Genomic DNA, 22,060 nt, shown 5'->3' with positions numbered 1-22,060 from the left:
TGTTAACCCTGGTGTCCTGGCTAAATTCCCAATCTGACCCTCATACCATCAAGGTCACCTAATCATCCCCAGTTTACAATTGGCTCATTAATCCCCCTCCTCTCCCCTGAAACTATTCCCCAGGTCGTTGCTGTAAATGAGAATGTGTTCTCAGTCAACTTACCTGGTAAAATAAATAAATAAAAATGTAGTAGCCTATTGTATGAATGAGTCACATTTACAGTAAAAGGTATGAGTAGTGCACTAACCATAAGTGCCCATGGGCGGTGCTCTTTTGCTACTGCTGTAATTCACTTTGCGCAAGCGCAGAGTTAATTTATAGCACCTCCTCGCGCATGCTCATTTCCAAATCCACAGGATATGTGTTAAATCACTCAGAAGACAACGCATCCACAACACCTCTGGACATCTACGCATTATATTCCCTTTCTTAAATTAGCCCCCCCTCAGCGTCGCAATACCGCCCCCAATTTCAGTGTCGGTACGGAGCCGCCAGGCCGGGACAGAGACGGAGAGAGAGCCCTCGGCCATGGAAGCGCTCGGACCCGGTAAGAGGATGATATGAGAAGCCCATATCGGGAGTGTGTGCGCCTATTCATTGCGCAACTGGGAACCGTGGTTGTAGTTAGGCCTCGGCGACAGAGGAAAAACAAACAAGCATATCAGGCCCAACGTGTGTAGCATATTAATACAACGGAGATACGGTTCTGTCCGTGACTTCTACAGCCTGATAAGCACATGTTATATAAGACAAATCGAGTGATTTGTTTTTGTTTCTCGGCTGCTGCTTTTATATCTGAAGACCGCAGCTTCAGACGATGGTTGGACGGCATTGTGTGTTTGTGGGGGGGATTTAATCAAGACCTACCTTCCGTGTCGTGTGTTTACGATGTCTGTTGTTATCTAGCCCATCGTTTCATCATCAAACACGCTATTTATTCAGCGTGATGATACGTTTAAAATGATTCCAGTTGAAATAGTTATGCCCTCAAGCCAATATAGCATTAGAAAACGTTAAAATATGAAGCCTAGTAATAAGTAATTGTACAATCGACAGTAGAGAAGGGAACTCTGGCGTCTCGTCGTAGTGTCCTCCTTTCTACCTATCGAACACAACGAGAGACGGTAGCTAACATTACAATACTGTCATAATGTCTTTGTTCACGCTGAAATATTTCAATATTATCGACTGTTCGGTGGCAATAATACATTTTAAATGTGTTTATATGCTCTCTAGCATTTCTGTCAGTACTCGGCGGTTTGCGCGCCACCGTCGCCTGCCCGTGCCTGGGAGGAAATCAACGTGCACTAGTACATGCATGGAATGGAGCCTGCCTTGAGTAGATCGCGTACTACTACTATTTATCGATCGAACTTGTAAGCCATCGCCATACTCCATGACCGTAGTTGAGTTCAGGATATCACACACACTAGATGCCTTAAAATGCTGCATTGACAATTGATCTATGAATCTTTCACACCTGATGTACAACTAGCTTACATGCAGCTGGTGAGAATTCCTGTTTTTATTATATGGGATTACCAAGTTATCACCTCTTTGTCGCCTGATATAGAAACAATTGTCACCAGCAATGCAGCACTCGTGCCATCAGTTTACTGCCACATGCCTATCAATTCTTCTCATTTTCCTGTGCTTTAACCATTGCCACGCTAAGGTAAAATGTCACTTTAGGCAGTAGCCGTGTGTGGGTAAAATCACAGGGGAAGCCAAGCCAATATTAAAATAAAAGAAAGCCATATTACAACCTGTGATAATTGGGTTTTTGCTCTATAACCCATTCGTTCATACGTCACCGTAATATACAATAAGGCCGAGATAACAAAAATACAGGCACAGTGGAAGAATAAATTCAACTACACGTTTGTTTCATCACACAACCTCAGAGCAACATCTGTGCGGTGAAGTCCACAAAGAAAATATTGCATGTCACAAACAGCATGCTCAAGCAAATTAATGTTTTCGACAGTTTACTAAACACCTACTAATTTTAGAATCCCAGAGTTACCGCCAGCCAGCACAAAGACGACAAGAGCACTGCCTCAGCTATAGCAGCACCATTTTAACTTACATTTAAACATCATCAAATCAACTAGGCTATTTATGCTCATTGAAAACATACTTAAAGATGCCGAAAACAATTGAATCCAATCAATGTTCCTAAATATCATGTGGCTGTGCGTAGTACTAATTCTGTGTGCATAGTACTGATTCTGTGTGCATGCGTGCCCAATTAAAACCTTTTTTTTTTACTTGGCCTACTTGTAGTCTTGTTGAACGCCAATGCCATCCTCCTCTCTTTCATCTTGGCAAAATGGTGTATGGCTCTGTCATACAGTAGATATTTAGTTTTTGCCATAAGGCTACCTAGCTAAGATGCTTGCTAGCCTAACTTCCTCACATGGGAAACAATGAACCAACTAAGTTGGTTAAAGGATCGAACCCTTTTTTTCCAATTTTCATATAAAATTACATACCCAAATCTAACTCCCTGTAGCTCAGGACCTGAAGCAAGGATATGCATATTCTTGATACCATTTGAAAGGTAACACTTTGACATTTGCGGAAATGTGAAATTAATGTAGGAGAATATAACACAAGATATGGTAATACAAAGAAAATACAAAAAAGCATTGTTTTGTCTTTGAAATGCAAGAGAAAGGCCAAAATGTATTATTCCAGCACAGGCGCAATTTAGATTTTGCCCTCTAGCTGGCAGCAGTGTATGTGCAACGTTTTAGACTGATCCAATGAACCATTGCATTTCTGTTCAAAATGTTGTATCAAGTCTGCCCAAATGTGCCTAATTGGTTTATTAATCAATTTTCAAGTTAATAACTGTGCACTCTCCTCAAACAATAGCATGGTATTCTTTAGCTGTAATAGCTACTGTAAATCTAAGAATTTAAGCTTCCTGCCCATATCAGATATGTCTATGTCCTGGGAAATGTTCTTGGTACTTACAACCTCATGCTAATCGCATTAGCCTACGTTAGCTACCAATCCTGTAGAGGCTATCTAGTTAAAGTGAGCCTACAAGGCTACATATTGAACTTCAATCGTCACAGGCCAGTGGCACAATAAATGCATTTATGGTAAGAACAGAATCACTGTCATAATCATTGGCCAAACGGAGAATTAAGTCAAAACCACAAGTCCAAATCCCCATCTCATCCATGGCTTAGGAAATGGTTGATTTAGCAACATATCTACTACAGGAAAACTACCCAAGCAGACCTGAAACAGATCTGACAATGACGTTTTGCTTTTGATTGGTGTGAAGCCAAATCCGCTCCGTTGAGAGGCGTTTTGCTGCACCAGGACAAAACCCACACTTGAGCTCAGCTCAACGCTGATTGGCTAATTATTTTATGATTATATTTTTTTTTTACTCAAGGGAGGCCAGATGCTTGCTGGCATCAATCAATCAAATGCTAAGGCGGCAATAGGCAGGTTTCCTATTGGTTAGATCGTTGGGTCTGTAACCGAAAGGTTGCTGGATCGAATTCCCGAGCTGACAAGGTAAAAATCTGTCATTCTACCCCTGAGCACTCACTGTTCCTCTGAGGGCTGTCATTGTAAAAAATATTTTTTCTTAACGGGCTTGCCTAGTTAAATAAAGGTTACAGCATGTCATACTCTTTTGGTCCAGACAGCATCAGATACATGGGCTACACATACTGAGACAGAGGGGTGCTGTTTCCCTTGCTCTGATGATTTCTCCTGTGAGATTCAGCCACTTGCGAATTGAAGGAAAATTATGAAAACAGAAGATAAATGTTTTTTTGTTTTTTTTGGTCAAGTATTTGGGAAAGTCTGGCTTTTGGCGACCGTGAATACAGGCCACTGACTTTAGGTGGAATTGATGGACCCATTGGCTATGTCCATGCATAAGCTTTGGCATTTATCCATAGGGAAATATAATGGGCTAATTTGCATTTTATGGTAGGCTTCAATGGTTGTTTTAACCTCAGTTCTAGCCATGTAATATACCTCCCTATTATATAGAGCCTACTAGTTTAGTATGCAACCCAGTGGCGCTCTGTGCCGTTTTAAGATGAGGGAGGACAATTTTTTTTAATGAGCTTGACCTTATTTCTATGACACCATATTGGATGGCTGTCATTCATGTTCCATTCACCCAGTTCAATGTTACAGCGATAGCTTGAAGCTACTACATGATACTCACATTTTCCCTTTACCCATCATGACGTTTCTACAACCTAGCCTATGAATGTAAGTTTACAATGTAGGTGCACGCAGGTCGAGAGACACATTTGACGTTGCTCAGGGACACAGTGACACATTCAATACTGCCTTTCACATGGGTGAACATTAGTCCAACAGTTGCAAATGAGAGTTTCTATTGGTCAATTTCATATGTTTATCCTGTTTTGTTTGCTTCCATTTTAAGACATGTTTTTCAACAGAATCGGTAGAATCAATATACCCCTGATCATGCATAAACACAGTTCGCTTTCATAGCAGCCATGTTGTATTCCTTCTAGCATCTATGTGCTTTTCTCCTCTCACCTTTTCCCTTCGCTTATGGACTTCAAAGCACAACACATCAGCTGTATGTGACCAGGCAAAAAAAAACTTTCTAAGGCCCAACCATATCATAACTGCTACACACAGTCTACATCATTGTCACCTTATTAGCTAAAGTAATGAAATAGTCAACATAGCTACTACTAACGTGTTAGTAAACGTGTCAGTAAACATTCGTGTATAGTCAGTAAGCAGTTTAGCACTTACACCGGCTGGCCCCAGTGGCAATAAACTAGTAAAACCAAAAGCTTACTTTGACTTGGAATCGTTCCAGTGTTGTATTGGATAGTCATAACCAGATAGCTAACATTGTATCCCTCTGAGTAGGCTAAACTAGCTAGCTGCATTTGCTTGCTAAGTGAAACTGAAAGTGATGTTATGCAGTTCTGGCTAGTTGTAGCTTATGTTTTCAGTACTATATTAATTATCTGATCCTTTGATTGGGTGGACCACAAATTTTATTTGTCACATACACATGGTTAGCAGATGTTAATGCGAGTGTAGCGAAATGCATGTCAGTTCATGCTGCAAGAGCTCTGATAGGTTGGAGGACGTCCTGCGGAAGTTGTCATAATTACTGTGTAAGTCTATGGAAGGGGGTGAGAACCATGAGCCTGTTAGGTTTTGTATTGAAGTCAGTGTACCCAGAGGAGGCCAGAAGCTAGTTGTCCTCCAGCTACACCACAGTGCTACCTAAGAGTTCTGTTGAGGCAACTGTAGACCTTCTTTTAAAATAGTGTATTTTAATCATTTATTTGGTGACGTGAATATATTTAATATAGTTTTATCTAAAAAGGATAACTTTTTAAATGTTTAGCATTTTTATTTTTTATGAAATTCTGTTAAGAGGATGGTACTCCCCTTCTTCCACTAATGCAAATCCATGGCTTTTTGTTCACAGCTGGCATTCTGCTTACTGTTGTCTATGACAAATCATCAAAAAGACCAAGTGATGGTCTTTCAAGAAATCATTGCAACACAGTCCACCCAAATAACCTCCTTATCAGCTGTATCTCCCTGAGCAGCAGCAGCATCACATACAGTACATGAAAGCTTGTATAGGTAGAAAATGTAATTGTCTTCCCGGCGGAAATGAGTTTTACTGCCAAATGATCCATAAGTAACGACCATCAACAAAGGAATGTGGAACATAAAATATGCATTTCACAAGGTTGCTGAGGCAGCAATAAGGACAGCAGATGAGTGTTTTCAGTAGACTAACCTTAGTTGACCCATGGTATGGGCCTAGGCAGTTTAATCTACAAGACACACAGGCCTAGCTGGCCACTAGCTATCGCCTGTGTCTTGTGGTTGTGAATGGCTGATGTGCCCCCAGCAGTCTCCAGGCCCCTCACCACTGGCCCCTCTATTTTCCACTGTGTAGTCCAGGTGATTTACAGGTGACTGCATGTCCCTCACAGTCAATGTCATTACTGACTCATCAGCACAGTGCATCCTGTCTGCAGGTTAAGCCCCATTCTCACGCCACACGCTACACAAGCTAGAGGCCTAAGTAAACACACAATGACCTCCCCTCAATATCACCCATGGTGTATTTCCTGTCAAATACCCCCCCCCCCCATCTCTCACTTGCACTAGAGTAAAAAATAAATTATGCTTTATGGTAGTAGGCCTATATGTTGACCCGTGGCAGCTTTGCCTAGCCAGTAAATATAAACAATGACTGAAGAAGGATTTGTATCTGTTACCTAGCCAGTAAATATAAACCATGACTGAAGAAGGTTTTGTATCTGTTACGACCATGAACCTTTTCCTTGGTCTCCCAACCGCTAGGCACTATTGGCCAGACTGGTAGACTAAGGAATTTTACGTACTACACCTTTATTTACTACATAAATCACCTTAAAATGTGAATGATGATTCAGTTAATAGACCAACAACCAGTGCTCCTCATTTTTAAGTCGGTTTTGCTCAGTCATTTAATCACATTTGATCAAATAACCAGTGGAAAAATCATTATTTCCCCACAAAGCAGACCACTACAATTACATTTATCTGATAGCGTTCTCCTTTGGTGCAGTGCAGCCACGGTAACCAATTGGCTTGGCTTTGAGATTGGCTTTGAGATTGGATTAAATCGCCTAATAATCACAGTGAAGCCGCATGCTCACATCGTGGCCATGTACAATGCATTCATTTGCATGGACAGTGGGCTTGATTGTCACGTGCACTACATATATTACTGCTGCAGGCTTGAACCCAAAGTTGAGGTACCATTGAGACACCCTCATTAGGGGGGGTGGCAGGGAGGTACGTGGTGTAGGTTTGGGGAGGGGTCCAAGAATTCCACACACTGACAACCCCTCTCAACCGCTCTGAGGCAGCAGCTGAGGGGGCTATATATAGAGCTGGTGCTGTTTTTGGTGAAAGTGGGTGAGTCAGGGTGACCCAACCTGACTGTTACACCCGCTGGGATCCCTCTTTCTGAACCTCACCTAAAGCACACACGTATAAACACATGCACACCATGCCGCCCCGGGGCTTTTGTTGCTCCCATGGCAGTAATTTACTGGGATATGGAGGATTAGGGAGGGGGGTGTTTAGGGGGGATGAGGGCATGCAGGGAGCGTGTTTTTCTAGGAAGCACAGAGAGGGTCCTGATTGCTCCCCCTTGGGCTTCACTTGCTAACTGGAGCATGGCGGTGCATCAGGTTCAGGACCCCCGCAGCCCCCTTGTTGTCAGTTGACAAAAGCAGTAAGCATCCTATTCCCTCTTACACCCAGCCTTCAATCATGAGAAGCTCAACTCTTCCCTTTCCCTCTCTACATGCGCTGCGTCTTGAATGTGTAGGCCTAAGAATTCTTTTACTTTTTTTTATATGTACCGAGTAGTTAGTTTAAATTGGATAGTTCCCCCTATTTTATCATCTATTATTTCCACACAAAGGCAAATTAAATGTAAGACACAATTATTAAATACAGTGGTGCATCACACTTCCAAACATCCACTCAAATAATTATTGTATTTTCATTGGCTGGATGAATTGCTCAGGACACATGCCTGTGAGTCAGTATTGGGGCTTGGTACATTAGGCCTACACATTTAACATTGGGATATACACAAAATGTATGAGCACATCTTGTATCAGACAGGAGTGCCGAGGCAGTGTTTGTCGAGTGTGTAACTGTAATCCCGACGGTCTCTGCGGACCCCCATCTGGCCCTGCTGCCGTCTGTCTCAGACACGCTGCTCTTTGTCTGGGGCGGGCCCTGTGCGTCAGACTATGGTCTGGCTGTAGTGGGGTGGGGGGCTGGGGCGGGCCGGCGCGTAATTGCGGGTCATTGTTTTGTCCTCCTCCTGTTGACCTATCTGGGTTGGAGGCCAGAGTGATGGATCAATCATAGTGTGGTTGTGGGTGGGTAGTTGTGACCTGTTGGAGTTCACGCGGGAAGCCGTGGCAAGGAGGCGATTGAACAGATTTCAGAAATTGATTGTGCAAATTGACCAACAATTCTACAATAAGGGCAAAAAAGAAACTGCAAACACATGCAGCAATTTTTGTTGGTCAGTTTGTATTAATTTCAGAGCGTCCTGTCGAAATAGCTTAGCTACCAACCAATAATTGCACCCACGGTGGTCAACATGCTGCTTAGCCTCATTGCCAAAACAAATTAATCTGAGACCAAAAAGCCTCTTAACTACTTACTTGTCCTTTCCTCTTAAAGTGTCATTTTAACAGGCTCTTATTCATTAGAGCACATCGTAGAAAAAGATTTTGCACCACAAACAAAAACGAGCATTTCAGGTTCGGGTTGCCCCTCACTGTTTCTGTTTTCTTCCGTTTTGGTACCTAGTGAATACGAACCAGCTGAAATGAATGTATCAATTAACAAATGTGTGTGTTTCTGTGTTTGGACCCCCCTATAGGCCCGCCGGCCCCCACCTCCCTCTTCCAGCCCCCGCGGAGGCCTGGCATGGGCACCGTGGGGAAGCCCATCCGCCTGCTGGCAAACCACTTCCAGGTGCAGATTCCCAAGATTGATGTCTATCATTACGATATCGACATCAAGCCTGAGAAACGGCCTCGGAGGGTCAACCGGTAAATACAACTGGACATTGAGGGGGAAAGAGAGACATTTCTCTCTTGAGGGGAGCTAGAAGGTGGAAATCAATTTTCATTGGAAGGAAGAGCGAGCAAGGTCTTGAGTTGATCATTTGAGAGTTTGTGTGTTTTGGTGGAGGCTTTTAGGAGAGTTGAGGGAATGGAAGTGTGTACTTGTTAGCAAAACGAGTCAAACTCAAGTGCGAGTTGTACTTGAAATTAAAAATGGGTTTTTAACGGCAGGGCGGGTGGGAAGTTGTTTATTTAAAAAATGTAACGTATTGGGAGGGACAGTGAAGACCAGAATATAGTACTGTAAGCAGTACTGTAAGCAGTACTGTAAGCAGTACAGTCTGTGTGAATGCGTTATCTGGCCAGCTCATGATTCTCCTGTCTCACAGAGAGGTGGTGGACACCATGGTTCGCCACTTCAAGATGCAGATCTTTGGTGATCGACAACCGGGCTACGACGGGAAGAGGAACATGTACACGGCCCATCCACTACCCATCGGGAGAGACAGGGTAAGCAATCGTCTTGACCACAATTGTACCTCTAGTTTTAGCGACGATGTAATGGTTTTTATCTCCATCCCAGCACCGCTGTCAGTTCTTGAAAGATTTTTGGGGATTTTCCTGCCGCGTCCTGAACCACTGGATCGATTTGCCCAAAACGCGATGTGCATTTGTTTATTCTAGGCCTTGACCAGTTTCTTTAGATATACTATCAGGTCCACAATTATTAAAGAATGATAAAAAAATACTTTATAAAATAAATATATTGTATGCTCCAAAAAAATACATATATTTTCTACTAATACATTACCCCATTGGAAACCGGTGGTTTGAATTGAAGAGGGTTCTCCAATTTCATAATTTTTTTTAGCAAAAGGCTCAGTGCCCTTATCCCTGCAAGGTTATAAATGATGTGGTTAACTGTATGGATAAAAGGCAATATTGTGCTGCCCTCTTCATTGACCTGTCAAAGGCTTTCCATACTGTTGATCAGTCACTGCTAATTCAGAGGGTTTCCTCAATTGGCTACATGTAACTGGTTTAAAAATGACCTGACAGATGGAACTAAATGTATATCTACTGACGGTGTTAGATCTGGTTTCCTGGATATTATGAAATGTGTCCCGCAGGGGGTGATTCTGGGTCCTGTACTTTTTACTGTTTACATTAACAATATTGAAAAATGTTCACCTGCGCCTTTATGCCGATAGTACTGTTGTGTATGCTATTGTCCCCAGGGTTGACCAGGCTTTATCTGAACTGAAGTCTGTCTTCATTGTATTACAGAAACTTTATTGACTTGAAATTAGTACTGAATGCAGGTAAAGCACCTAAAAAATAAATAAAAAGTCTGATTTAAGGATATGTACTTTGGATGGTGTCCATATTGATTGTGTCCCTGCTTACAAATATCTGGATAGATGAAAGCTGTCTTTTTAAAAAGCATATTGATGGGTTGGTTAAGAAGCTGCGAATAAAAATGGGCTTCTATAGAAATAGGTCCTGCCTCTTGCTAAATAGTAGAAAGCAGATTAATCGGTTGACGTTCCTATCGGTCCTGGACTATGACGACGACGACATCTACAGTATATTAAGGCAGCTGCCACTTCATTAAAGCCGTCAGATGCAGTTTATTATAGCGCACTGCGCTTTATTATGGGTGCTTGTTTCAGTTCTCATCACTGCATTCTATACCAGAAAGTTGGTTGGCTCACTTTTATGTCACGTAGGTTGGTACATTATGTTTTAATTTATAAAGCCCTTTTTCCAAAAAGTCCCACTGTACCTAACGTCATTACTAAACTTTAGACATACGAGTTACCACACTCGGTCTCAGGGATGGCTAACTCTGGAAATGTATTTGGCTTCTAAGGAGTTTTCTTGCACTTTTAAAAACTGTTCCAAAAAAACAAATCTTCAAACTGTTCTTAAGTTTGATGTTCTTGTGCCTCTAGGGTATTCAGAAAGCTGAGGACCATATTATTGATGAATGCATTTATTTTTTATGACCGTGTTTTTCTTTCTGCTATTTATATTTTGATGTGTGTATTTTCTCTAACGTGTGTAATTCAGGGCTCATCTGTAAGACACCTTGGTCTCAGTATGACACCCTGATAAAGTAAAGGTCAAATGAAAAAGGTGAGGTATTGAAAACAGGGGTGCCAATAGTTTTGACCCCTATCTTTTTGAGAGAAAAAAAGTACGTAAACAAATTTTATTTATCTGAGCAATTGTATTACTATAAAATAAAACTTTTCAAAACAAAACTGTGAATAAAAAAAGCACAGTATTTGTATTTATTTGAGTCATTTTTTTGCTCCTCTTTATCAAGGGTGCCAATAATTTTGGACCTGACGGTATAGCTCAGAGCACATCACAAATGTCTTTATTTGTGGCTTTCCTTGCCTTGTAACCATTCCCTAACACCCTGCCCTCTTTCTCTCTCCTTTAGGTGGATCTGGAGGTGACTCTACCGGGGGAGGGGAAGGACCAGACCTTCAAGGTGTCGCTGCAGTGGGTGTCAGTGGTGAGCCTGCAGATGCTCCTGGAGGCCCTGTCAGGCCACAATGAGGTCCCCGAGGACTCTGTTCAGGCCTTGGATGTCATCACCCGCCACCTGCCTTCCATGAGGTAAATGTTCCCACTATGTGGCTAACCTGCGATGTCGAAATTGGCTATTATGGGAACATTTATGGACACATTTGCTTGTTGGTTTAAGTTTAGGGTTAGACATATGAGGTACATGGCTTCTATAACTTGGCCCCATGACACATCTCTCTTCCTGTGGCGAAATACCAGTTGTTCATGGGTTCATTGCATTGTTATAGCTTGGTATCCTATATCAAATAGTCTTGCCCATATAAACAGTGAGTAACTTTATGGCCAGTTTCCACACAGTTCCAAATAAATAACTCTGTTCCTATGACCTAATTTCTTAAGAACATCAAGGAGACACTTTTAGAGGTGTAGAATAGTGTAACGGTATTTTTCCCAGAGGGAATTTCTGTTGTCATTCTGAGGGGTGAAGAGTGATCTCATCCAGAATAATCTTGTCTGTCATTTTTTGCTATATTGTGATCCCTCTAACTGAACCAGTTCTCTAACTGACTCTCCATGTGGATGTTTCCAGGTACACTCCAGTGGGGCGCTCCTTCTTCTCCCCTCCGGAGGGCTACTACCACCCACTGGGCGGAGGGAGGGAGGTGTGGTTCGGCTTCCATCAGTCGGTCCGTCCTGCCATGTGGAACATGATGCTCAACATCGATGGTAAGAGCCCTTTGTGTGTCTTTAGGTTAGCCTTAATTATCTGTAGTCAATACAATGACCTAATAATGTAAAAATCCCAGGCTATGTGTGTGTTTGTGTTGGAGTAATATAACGTGGATTGATGTTTGTTTTGGTCGTGAACCTTACATCTGTCTCGCTTTGTCCCCCCCCACAGTCTCCGCCACCGCTTTCTACCGTGCCCAGCCCGTGATCGAGTTCATGTGCGAGGTGCTGGACATCCAGAACATTAATGAGCAGACCAAGCCACTCACCGACTCCCAACGCGTCAAGTTCACCAAGGAGATCCGAGGTGGGTGGGGACCTGCAGGTCAGACCAATGTTTTTACCATGTTTCTACACACCAAGGCTGCATCTGAAATGGCACCCTATAAACGTGTTAGCTGACACTGTCACGAAACCAATGCGCACGCTTCAATGGGGCAGAAGTCTGTGTTGTGATTCTGGATGGCCAGATGGCTAGAAACAATGAGGGGAATTGTAGGTGGCTCGTTTCCTCTAGTTTTATTTTGTTCTTGATACCATGTCTTGTTTGATACCAAGTCTATGCTAATATGGCAAAACGTCGCTAGCCAGGAAACCAACAACTGTAACGATTGTATTTCAGACAACAAGTGCTCATTGTGCAAATGTATTTATGTTTTCAATTAATATTGGAGACAAAATATAGTTGACATGTTGTCAACAATCTAAGCCAACCCCTTCTGTTTTGCCCCATAGTTGCGCATGTGTCGGTTTTATTGCTAAACAACCAACCATTCTCTTCACTATATAATGCACTACTTTTGAGCCCTGGTCAAAAGTAGTACACTACATAGGAAATAGGGTGACATTTCGGAGCCTTATTAGACGGCATCCACCCACCCAGACAACTGAACTGTACTACACTGTAGTGTACCTCAGGGTCTCGTGTCAAGTCCATTCCAATGCATGAAGTGAATTGAGAAACCAGTTTCAGAATTGTGAAAAGTCTTAACTGACAATAAATGACTCTTAAACTCGTATCTCTTGACTTGAATTTCAATGTATATGAATTGAAATGGAATTGACACCCATCTGTGCTGTACACCCATAATCTGAATCCTAACGTGAGATATGCGTGCTTGACTTGAACTTAGTGTAACTTTTGTGTAAATCAGGGATGGGCAACTTTGATGGGGGTGGGTACCACAAAATAACAGAACTCATCTTGAGGGGCCGCAGTGACTCGTGGGTCTGCGTAGCCACCCCACACTCACAGCACACACCCTGCGAGCAAAACATTCTAGCGGCCCCCTTCGTGACAGCGAAGAGAAAACAAAAACATGTTTTAAAGTTCATTTCCTGCAATCTGCAAGGGCTGTGCGGTATACCATATTTTACGATATACCGGTATTTGAATGTTTGGTTTGTTAAATGTGATACGTAGTGTGTAACGTCCATTTCTATAGTTTACTTCGCTACTTGAGTCATCTTTCTCCGCTCTTTCACGCCATGCCACTTTCCACACAGACCTAGCCCCGCCACTAGAGGAGCACATTTGTTGTTCCTCGACCACGAGACACTTGCGTTCAGTCTGCATGGTCAATTAAGCACATGCAACAATGTTGACGACAACAATGCTGTTTTCACTTTGCTTCCTAATATAAATCCACTAGCGTTCTATAATTACATTATTAGTTTGTTTCTTACATCTGCAAACTGCTAGTTTGTCTTAGCAAGTTGGGCCTAAAATGGGTTAGCCGCTAATGCTAATCGCTAGTTAGTTAGCTGGCTGAGGCAGAGGAAATGTACTTAGATATACAGCCTGATAATACCAGTGACGGTGTAGACCTGAATCAACATGTTTGTGCAACAGTATGTTAGAAGAATACGCAAAGAATTTATGTTAGCTTCATGAAGTAGCGAAGAGAGAACATTCAATGTAGCCGAAGATTATAGGATCACTTATCAACACTTTGGTTCTTCCATGTCACAATAACTCCTCCCTGGCATTTTAATTGAATGTCATGTCAAAAAACACTGTTCAAAGTTCCCACTATTATATTCTAACTAAGTAGAATTAGTATAATCATTATATTTCCATGATTTGAACACTTCACCCAAGTGTTTTGCTCGAAATCGCAAGTCAATTCGCAGTTGCAACAATTGGTTAAAAATAAGGCCAAGATTGTTTTCCCATGTCGTGCAGCCCTACGTGGAAATGTTTTTGTTTAATTCAATTTCAACAAGAATGGATAAAGACCCACTGAAATCACTTTAAATGTATGTGTTGCCACCCTAAGGTCACGCACTACTCATAAAGCAAATTTATAACTTGTATTTTTTTTCGTTTTACCTCTATGGGATCAATGTCCCCCCCACAGGACGGTTGAGCTATCGTGCGTATTGTGATTAGCATGAGGTTGTAAGTAACAAGAACATTTCCCAGGACATAGAGACATCTCATATGGGCAGAAAGCTTAAACTCTTGTTAATCTAACTGCACTGTCCAATTTACAGTAGCTATTAGTGAAATAATACCATGCTATTGTTTGAGGAGAGTGCACAGTTATGAACTTGAAAATGGATTAATAAACCAATTAGGCACATTCGGGCAGACTTGATACAACATTCTGAACAGCAATGCAATGGTTCATTGGATCAGTCTAAAACGTTGCACATACACTGCTGCCATCTAGTGGCCACAATCTAAATTCCTCCTAATCTGGAATAATACATTGTATAATCATGTAACACATGGAATCATGTATTAACCAAAAAGTGTTAAACAAATCAATATATTTGAGATTCTTCAAAGTAGCCACCCTTTGCCTTGATGACAGCTTTGCACACTCTTGGCATTCTGTCAACCAGATTCATGAAAGGTCCCCAAGACCACAGTGGCCTCCATCATTCTTAAATGTGAGAAGTTTGGAACCACCAAGACTCTTCCTATTTGTATTTTTTCATTTAACTAGGCAAGTCAATTAAGAACAAATTCTTATTTACAAAGGCCACTGTGGTCTTGGACCACTGTGGTCTTGGGGTACCCTTCCCCAGATCTTTGCCTCGACACATTCCTGTCTCGTAGTTCTGCGGACAATTCCTTCGACCTCATAGCTTGGTTTTTGCTCTGACATGCACTGTCAACTGTGGGACCTTATATAGACAGGTGTGTGCCTTTCCAAATCATGTCCAATCATTGGAATTTACCACAGGTGGACTCCAAGTTGTAGAAACATTTTAAGGATGATCAATGGAAACAGGATGCACCTGAACTTAATTTCGAGTCTCATAGCAAAGGGTCTGAATAGTTATGAAAATAAGGTGTTTCTCTTATTTTAAATAAATGTGCAAAAATGTTCATGGGGTGTTGTGTGTAGATTGATGAAATTGTTTTATTTAAGCAATTTTAGAATAAGGGTGTAACGTAACAAAGCGGAAACCGTCAAGGGGTCTGAATACTTTCTGAATTAACTGTGTATATATCTTTATATTGTGAAATTGTTCCACGGGCCTAAAAGGGGGGGCGCGGGCGCGCCAGTTGCTCATTCCTGGTGTAAATCATGCATTGCTGTGAATGGGTTTTCACTTATGCACAGCCATCTCAAGTAAGAGTTAGGCTATGTGAGAAGGCAAACCGTCACCTTATATAAGAGCAAACCACAGTCTTGTCAAAGATGATACTGTCTAAAATGATCTGCTAAAATGTTTTGAATTACAAAGATTTTCAATGATGCCCCAAAATGTCCGTTTCAAACTCCACTCGTAATATCTCCCTCCTCTTCTGTTTCTGGCCTATTTGTGATGTGCTCTTCTGGGTGTTTCTATGCGTATGTTTTTCGCTCTCAGGTCTGAAAGTCGAGGTCACCCACTGTGGTCAGATGAAGAGGAAATATCGCGTGTGCAATGTCACACGCCGCCCCGCCAGCCACCAAACGTAAGTGCTGCGCTAGTTGCTACACATTCCAGTTAGCGTCTTCCACATGTCCCTGCGGCCCTGGCCGCCCTACGCAAAGTTTCTCTTATGTATTTTTAATCAACCTATCCAAACATACAAACCGTATCTATCTCTTGATACAAGATCATGTTGATGCAAAACCGAAGACGAGATGCAGTGCTCTTTCCTTTTGCTCTTTTGTTTTATTAATACGGTGGATGAATATGTATCATGTCCTTGTCTGCCCATTGCTCAGGTTCCCCTTACAGCTGGAGAATGGCCAGGCCATGGAGTGTACAGTGGCTCAGTACTTCAAGCAGAAGTACAGCCTACAGCTAAAATACCCCCACCTGCCCTGCCTACAAGTGGGGCAGGAACAGAAGCACACCTACCTACCCCTGGAGGTAAGAGGGTGGCTGTAAAACACGCAGACACATACACACACACACACACACCACAAATGAAACCCCACCGTATGTATAGAATGCACTTATATTGCTGCAAGTGATGCTTCTCTCACTGTGGTCTTCCAAGCCTTCGTGGCTTTCTCAAAATTGCATGAAGGCAACACTCATTGCAACTATGCATTGTTGACCTGATGGGTAGGGGGGAAAAGGGGGTTTTGGACCTGGGCACGGTCAGACTTTAGTTTCCACCTTACTTCAGGTCATTAGGCACCAAATGGAAGAAAAGGGACTGAAACGTTAACGATTACCTGGACTTGTCCAATAGAAACAATCCTTTTCATGTTTCTCCATTACTTGAATACAGAGTTATTCAGTAACTATTCTCTGTCTGTATACAGGTTTGCAACATTGTGGCCGGGCAGCGCTGCATCAAGAAGCTGACAGATAACCAGACCTCCACTATGATCAAAGCTACAGCACGTTCTGCACCCGACAGGCAGGAAGAGATCAGCCGACTGGTGAGTGATTACTTTCCCCCTCGGTGGTGTGAGTGTGAACTGCAACACAAGAAGTGGAGTGCCGTTGTCCGACAGTACAGTATGGAACTGCATCTCTAATAGAAATCCCCAATCACACTCGTAGTTGACGTCATAGAGATGTTGGCTAGTTAAGCTCATGCCCAGAAACACGTCATAGGGGTAACTGTTATCTCGTGCCGAACTGCGCCTGTGCAGGCCGTCAAATCAAAGGCACTCCTTCGATATAAAGTAGATTTTTTTTTTACGAAAATGAAAACGTGTCAGTTTGCCACTTTCATGAGGTTGGAGTAATAACATGTTCAACTACTTGAAGTTTTGGCTCAAATCTAGATTGTGCCTTTTAAGTTTCGAGAAATGATTCCTTAGTTGTTCATTTTCAGTTTTCTCATTGACTTCTCAAACACCAAACCCTGGCCTGGTGTGTTTCGCAAGTGTTCCCAGAAGTCTTGTGACGTTGTGCCTCTGGGTTTAGAAACTTTGTGCCGTAGTCTGAGGCAGCCATTTGTTTTGTTTTTTTGCAAGGAAAATGCACTGTTGGGTCTCATGAGTGGTTGCAATATCAGTAAAGAAGTGTGGTTGTCCAGAAACGGTCTGCAGTCTTGAAACCCCAACATACATATCTCTTGCCTCATATGGCTTCCTTACTGAGTATTCCATGTCCACCCCCCCAAATATAATCTGGGCCGGGTTACTGTCAAGTAACTTTCTGCTTAAAGGCTTTATGAGTTAATTGATGATCTGCTATTGGTAACGGTCGATTGCGGTAGGAATCTAAATGATAGATTCACAGCAACAAAAATACTGTAGACACTAGCAGGAAAGCAATGTCTTCTCTGCCTGCCTAACCCCTTTCCTCCTTTCACACCATCTTTTCTCATGCCCCCCCCCCAGGTAAAAAGCAACAGCATGGTCGGCGGTCCCGACCCCTACCTGAAGGAGTTTGGCATTGTGGTGCACAACGACATGACTGAGGTGACGGGCCGAGTCCTCCCAGCGCCCATGCTGCAGTATGGGGGCCGGGTGAGTACCGACACTGGGCGGGACTGTGGCAGGGTGAGTACTGGGGCACTGGGCTGGGTCAATGTTTCATGGGAGGGATGGGCCATACGTGTGTGTGTGTGTGTGTGTGTGTGTACCTGTGTGTGAATGAAAAGGGTGAGTGGACTACTCAAGGGGAGGAGGATGAGACTTAATGCCACACAGCACATTTTAATTCAATTCAATAACCCTTACTGAGAAAAACGGTCTTCTGGCAAACACTTGTAAAAACCTTTGGCCAATTTGCCGCAAATATGCACCAAGCTCGTATTTTCACATGCAAACAGTTGCAACTTGTGAATTTTTGGCAAACAATTCTAGGGAACTTGTGGCGAACATTCAACTTTTTGCTGCAAACTTGGTATGCTAATTAGATCAGGTTTTTGGTTACTGTGTTAACATTAAACTGTATCTACATAAACCAAATCACATATAGGTCTAACTTTAAATTAACTTGCTTCTCACAGAGAACTGAACTCAACATACTTAATATACTAGACAATGTCTTAGGAGAAAGAAATAAATCATCATGCTAATGAAGAAAATAGCTAATTGTTTAATCTTTTTATGTAGCTACATTTACATGAGAGAAATGTGAACACTGGGAATGTTGACCTTAGGCTTTTTAAAGGGGCAACTACAGAATTTACATGAGCCAAGTGATAACTCAATATCTTTCAACCAATGCAAGTTTAAATTATAATGAACACAATTTAAATACATTTAAAGAACTAAATCAAAACCAGTTCAGAACTATTGCCTTTTTGAGTGAACTTTGGAGATTACTGAAAACATTTTCTATTTTGGCATCTTAAGGTAGACTGAGGCTAATGGTTGGGTTTAGCTTTGGAAAAACGGGTTCAGCTGTGACAAAATTGGCTTGATGTTGCAATGCTTCTCAACAATGTTTCTGTCTTGTATAAATGTTATAAAAAGAAACATTGTAACTAGCATAAACTGGGATTTAGGCCTACTAAATCTACCATTACATGTGTGGCCAACTGTTCCTCGAGATCCACAGTATATAAGATTTTTCTCCAGCCAAGCCTCAATACAACTGATTAAAACTAATCAATTAATTATGATATTCAATCTAGACTGGGGACTTGATCATTTAAGAGACAGCTGTCTACTAGTTGTCTTCTCCCTGACTCAGGTGTGTATAAGACTTGGGTGGAAGATGAGCAACAAAAGCAGTTCATATTATTTGTCCAAAATGAATTATTGCCTTGAAGAAGCCTTGACCTGGTGCACACATGCATTGAGTCTACAAAACATTAAGAACGTTCCTAATATTCATTGGGGCATGGACTCCACAAGGTGTCGAAAGCGTTGACTCCAACATGGGCCAGCAAGTTGGCTGGATGTCTTTTGGGTGGTGGACCATTCTTGATACAAACGGTAAACTGTTGAGTGTGAAAAACTCAGCAGCGTTGCAGTTCTTGACACAAACCGGTGCTCCTGGCACCTACTACCATACCCCGTTCAAAAGCACTTCAATATTTTGTCTCGCCCATTCACCCTCCGAATGGCACACATACACAATCCATGTCTCAATTGTCTTGAGGCTTAAAAATCCTTATTTAACCTGCCTCATCCCTTTCACTCTATCCCGTAAAACATGACACTGCTAACTAGGCATCAATTAGCTAGCACATTTCATGTTTAATGAAGTTGGACTCATTCCAGACCACTTTGGTCAGTAGCTTGGTTTGCATTTACCAGCAGATTTTCCAAATCCCCCAGATTGGTCGTCAACGGTTACTGGTCTTGGAACTCATGTGTTCCCCAGAAACGGCTTCTGGTGAACTGTTTGCAACTAGCAGCAATACATATTGTTGCCACAGGTTTGCCACCGATTCAAATAGAATCTTGAGAGAATTGTTGGCCAGAAGAAAAAAAACTCTGACGAGCTGTTTGCCAATAGTGGCAATAAATATTATTATTGCCAGAGGTTTGCTGCGGATTTACCACAAACTTATGGCAACATTTTGCGGCACACTATTTAGTTTGCCTCAAATTTGCCACCAACTTCCGTGAAGTTGCCGCAACAAATTCCTTCCTACATCCCTCAAGGGCATTTATTATTGTGTGTTTGTGTGTGTGTGTGTGTGTGTGTGTGGTACCAGTCATAAGTTTGGACATACAGTTGAAGTCGGAAGTTTACATATACCTTAGCCAAATACATTTAAACTCCGTTTTTCACAATTCCTGACATTTAATCCTTGTAAAAAAAATCCCTGTTTTAGGTCAGTTAGGATCACCACTTTATTTTAAGAATGTGAAATGTCAGAATAATAGTAGAGTGATTTATTTCAGCTTTTATTTCTTTCATCACATTCCCAGTGGGTCAGAAGTTTACATTCACTCAATTAGTACTTGGTAGCATTGCCTTTAAATTGTTTAACCTGGGTCAAATGTTTCGGGTTGCCTTCCACAAGCTTCCCACAATAAGTTGGGTGAATTTTCGCCCGTTCCTCCTGACAGAGCTGGTGTAACTGAGTCAGGTTTGTAGGCCTCCTTACTCGCACACGCTTTTCCCGTTCTGCCCACAAATTTTCTATAGGAGTGAGGTCAGGGCTTGTGATGGCCATTCCAATACCTTGACTTTGTTGTCCTTAAGCCATTTTGCCACAACTTTGGAAGTATGTTTGGGGTCATTGTCCATTTGCGACCTAGCTCTAACTTCCCGACTGATGTCTTGAGATGTTGCTTCAATATATCCACACAATTTTCCTTCCTCATGTTGTTATCTATTTTGTGAAGTGCACCAGTCCCTTCTGCAGCAAAGCATGATGCTGCCACCCTGGTGCTTCACGGTTGGGATGGTGTTCTTCGGCTTGCAAGCCTCCCCCTTTTTCCTCCAAAGATAACGATGGTTATTATGGCCAAACAGTTCTATTTTTGTTTCATCAGACCAGAGGACATTTCTCCAAAAAGTACGATCTTTGTCCCCATGTGCAGTTGCAAACCATAGTCTGGCTTTTTTATGGCGGTTTTGGAGCAGTAGCTTTTTCCTTGCTGAGCGGCCTTTCAGGTTATGTAGATATAGGACTCGTTTTACTGTGGATATAGATACTTTTGTACCTGTTTCCTCCAGCATCTTCACAAGGTCCTTTGCTGTTGTTCTGGGATTGATTTGCACTTTTCGCACCGAAGTACGTTCATCTCCAGGAGACAAAACGCATCTCCTTCCTGAGTTGTGTGACGGCTGCGTGGTCCCACGGTGTTTATACTTGCGTACTATTGCTTGTACAGATGAATGTGGTACCTTCAGACATTTGGAAATTGCTCCCAAGGATGAACCAGACTTGTGGAGGTCTACAATGTTTTTCTGAGGTCTTGGCTGATTTCTTTTGATTTTCCCCATGATGTCAAGCAAAGAGGCACTGAGTTTGAAGGTAGGCCTTGAAATACATCCACAGGTACACCTTCAATTGACTCAAATGATGTCAATTAGCCTATCAGAAGCTTCTAGAGCCATGACATAATTTTCTGGAATTTTCCAAGCTGTTTAAAGGCACAGTCAACTTAGTGTATGTAAACTTCTGACCCACTGGAATTGTGATGCAGTGAATAAGTGAAATAATCTGTCTGTAAACAATTGTTGGGAAAATTACTTTTCATGCACGAAGTAGATGTCCTAACCGACATGCCAAAACTATTGTTTGTTAACAAGAAATTTGTGGGGTGGTTGAAAACGAGTTTTAATGACTTAAACTTCCGACTTCAACTGTACCTACTCATTCAAGGATTTCTTTATTTTTACTATTTTCTACATTGTAGAATAATAGTGAAGACAAACTATGTAGTGACCAATAAAGTGTTAAAGAAATGAAAATATATTAGATTCTTCAAAATGTTTTATTTAACCTTTTATTTAACTAGGTAAGTCAGTTAACCTCTCTTGGGCAGGTGGGACGCTAGCCTCCAATACTGCCGGTGAATCAGCACTACAATTTACAAAAATACTCATCATAAACGTTGATAAAATATTAAACTGTTATTCAAAGAATTATAGATTAACATCTCCTTAATGCAACCGCTGTGACAGATTTCAAAAAAGCTTCACGGGGAAAGCTCACTTTGCAATAATCTCAGTACTGCACTCAGAAAAAGACATCAAGCAATACAGATACCCACCATTTTGGAGTCATCTAAAATCATAAATAGCATTAGAAATATTCACTTACCTTTGATCTTCATCAGAAGGCACTTCCAGGGATCCCAGGTCCACAATAAAT

At 41.9% G+C, this 22,060-nt stretch overlaps 1 protein-coding gene across 7 annotated transcripts in view; it reads left to right on the top strand.

Moving 5' to 3' along the window:
- The first annotated feature begins 365 nt into the window (after positions 1-365).
- ago4 (argonaute RISC component 4) overlaps positions 366-22,060 on the top strand; it is a 39,870-nt gene continuing 18,175 nt past the window's right edge. For 2 of the 7 annotated variants that reach the window (XM_014141961.2, XM_014141959.2), the window contains exons 1-10: positions 366-548; positions 8,448-8,631; positions 9,036-9,156; positions 11,099-11,277; positions 11,777-11,913; positions 12,089-12,223; positions 15,745-15,832; positions 16,089-16,236; positions 16,638-16,757; positions 17,670-17,831. In XM_014141961.2, the coding sequence (XP_013997436.1) occupies positions 530-548; positions 8,448-8,631; positions 9,036-9,156; positions 11,099-11,277; positions 11,777-11,913; positions 12,089-12,223; positions 15,745-15,832; positions 16,089-16,236; positions 16,638-16,757; positions 17,670-17,831 (1,293 nt within the window). In that variant the 5' untranslated portion in view covers positions 366-529. Of the gene's footprint in view, positions 549-8,447; positions 8,632-9,035; positions 9,157-11,098; positions 11,278-11,776; positions 11,914-12,088; positions 12,242-15,744; positions 15,833-16,088; positions 16,237-16,637; positions 16,758-17,669; positions 17,832-22,060 lie in introns of all 7 variants that reach the window. The other 5 variants (XM_014141957.2, XM_014141955.2, XM_014141960.2 and 2 more) reach the window with 4 other exon arrangements.

This window comes from Salmo salar, chromosome ssa14, assembly GCF_905237065.1.
Source record: "Salmo salar chromosome ssa14, Ssal_v3.1, whole genome shotgun sequence".
In the NCBI taxonomy this organism is placed as follows: Eukaryota; Metazoa; Chordata; class Actinopteri; order Salmoniformes; family Salmonidae; genus Salmo; species Salmo salar.
The sequence above is the reverse complement of the archived record's forward strand: the minus strand, read 5'-3'. Positions and strand labels throughout refer to the sequence as shown.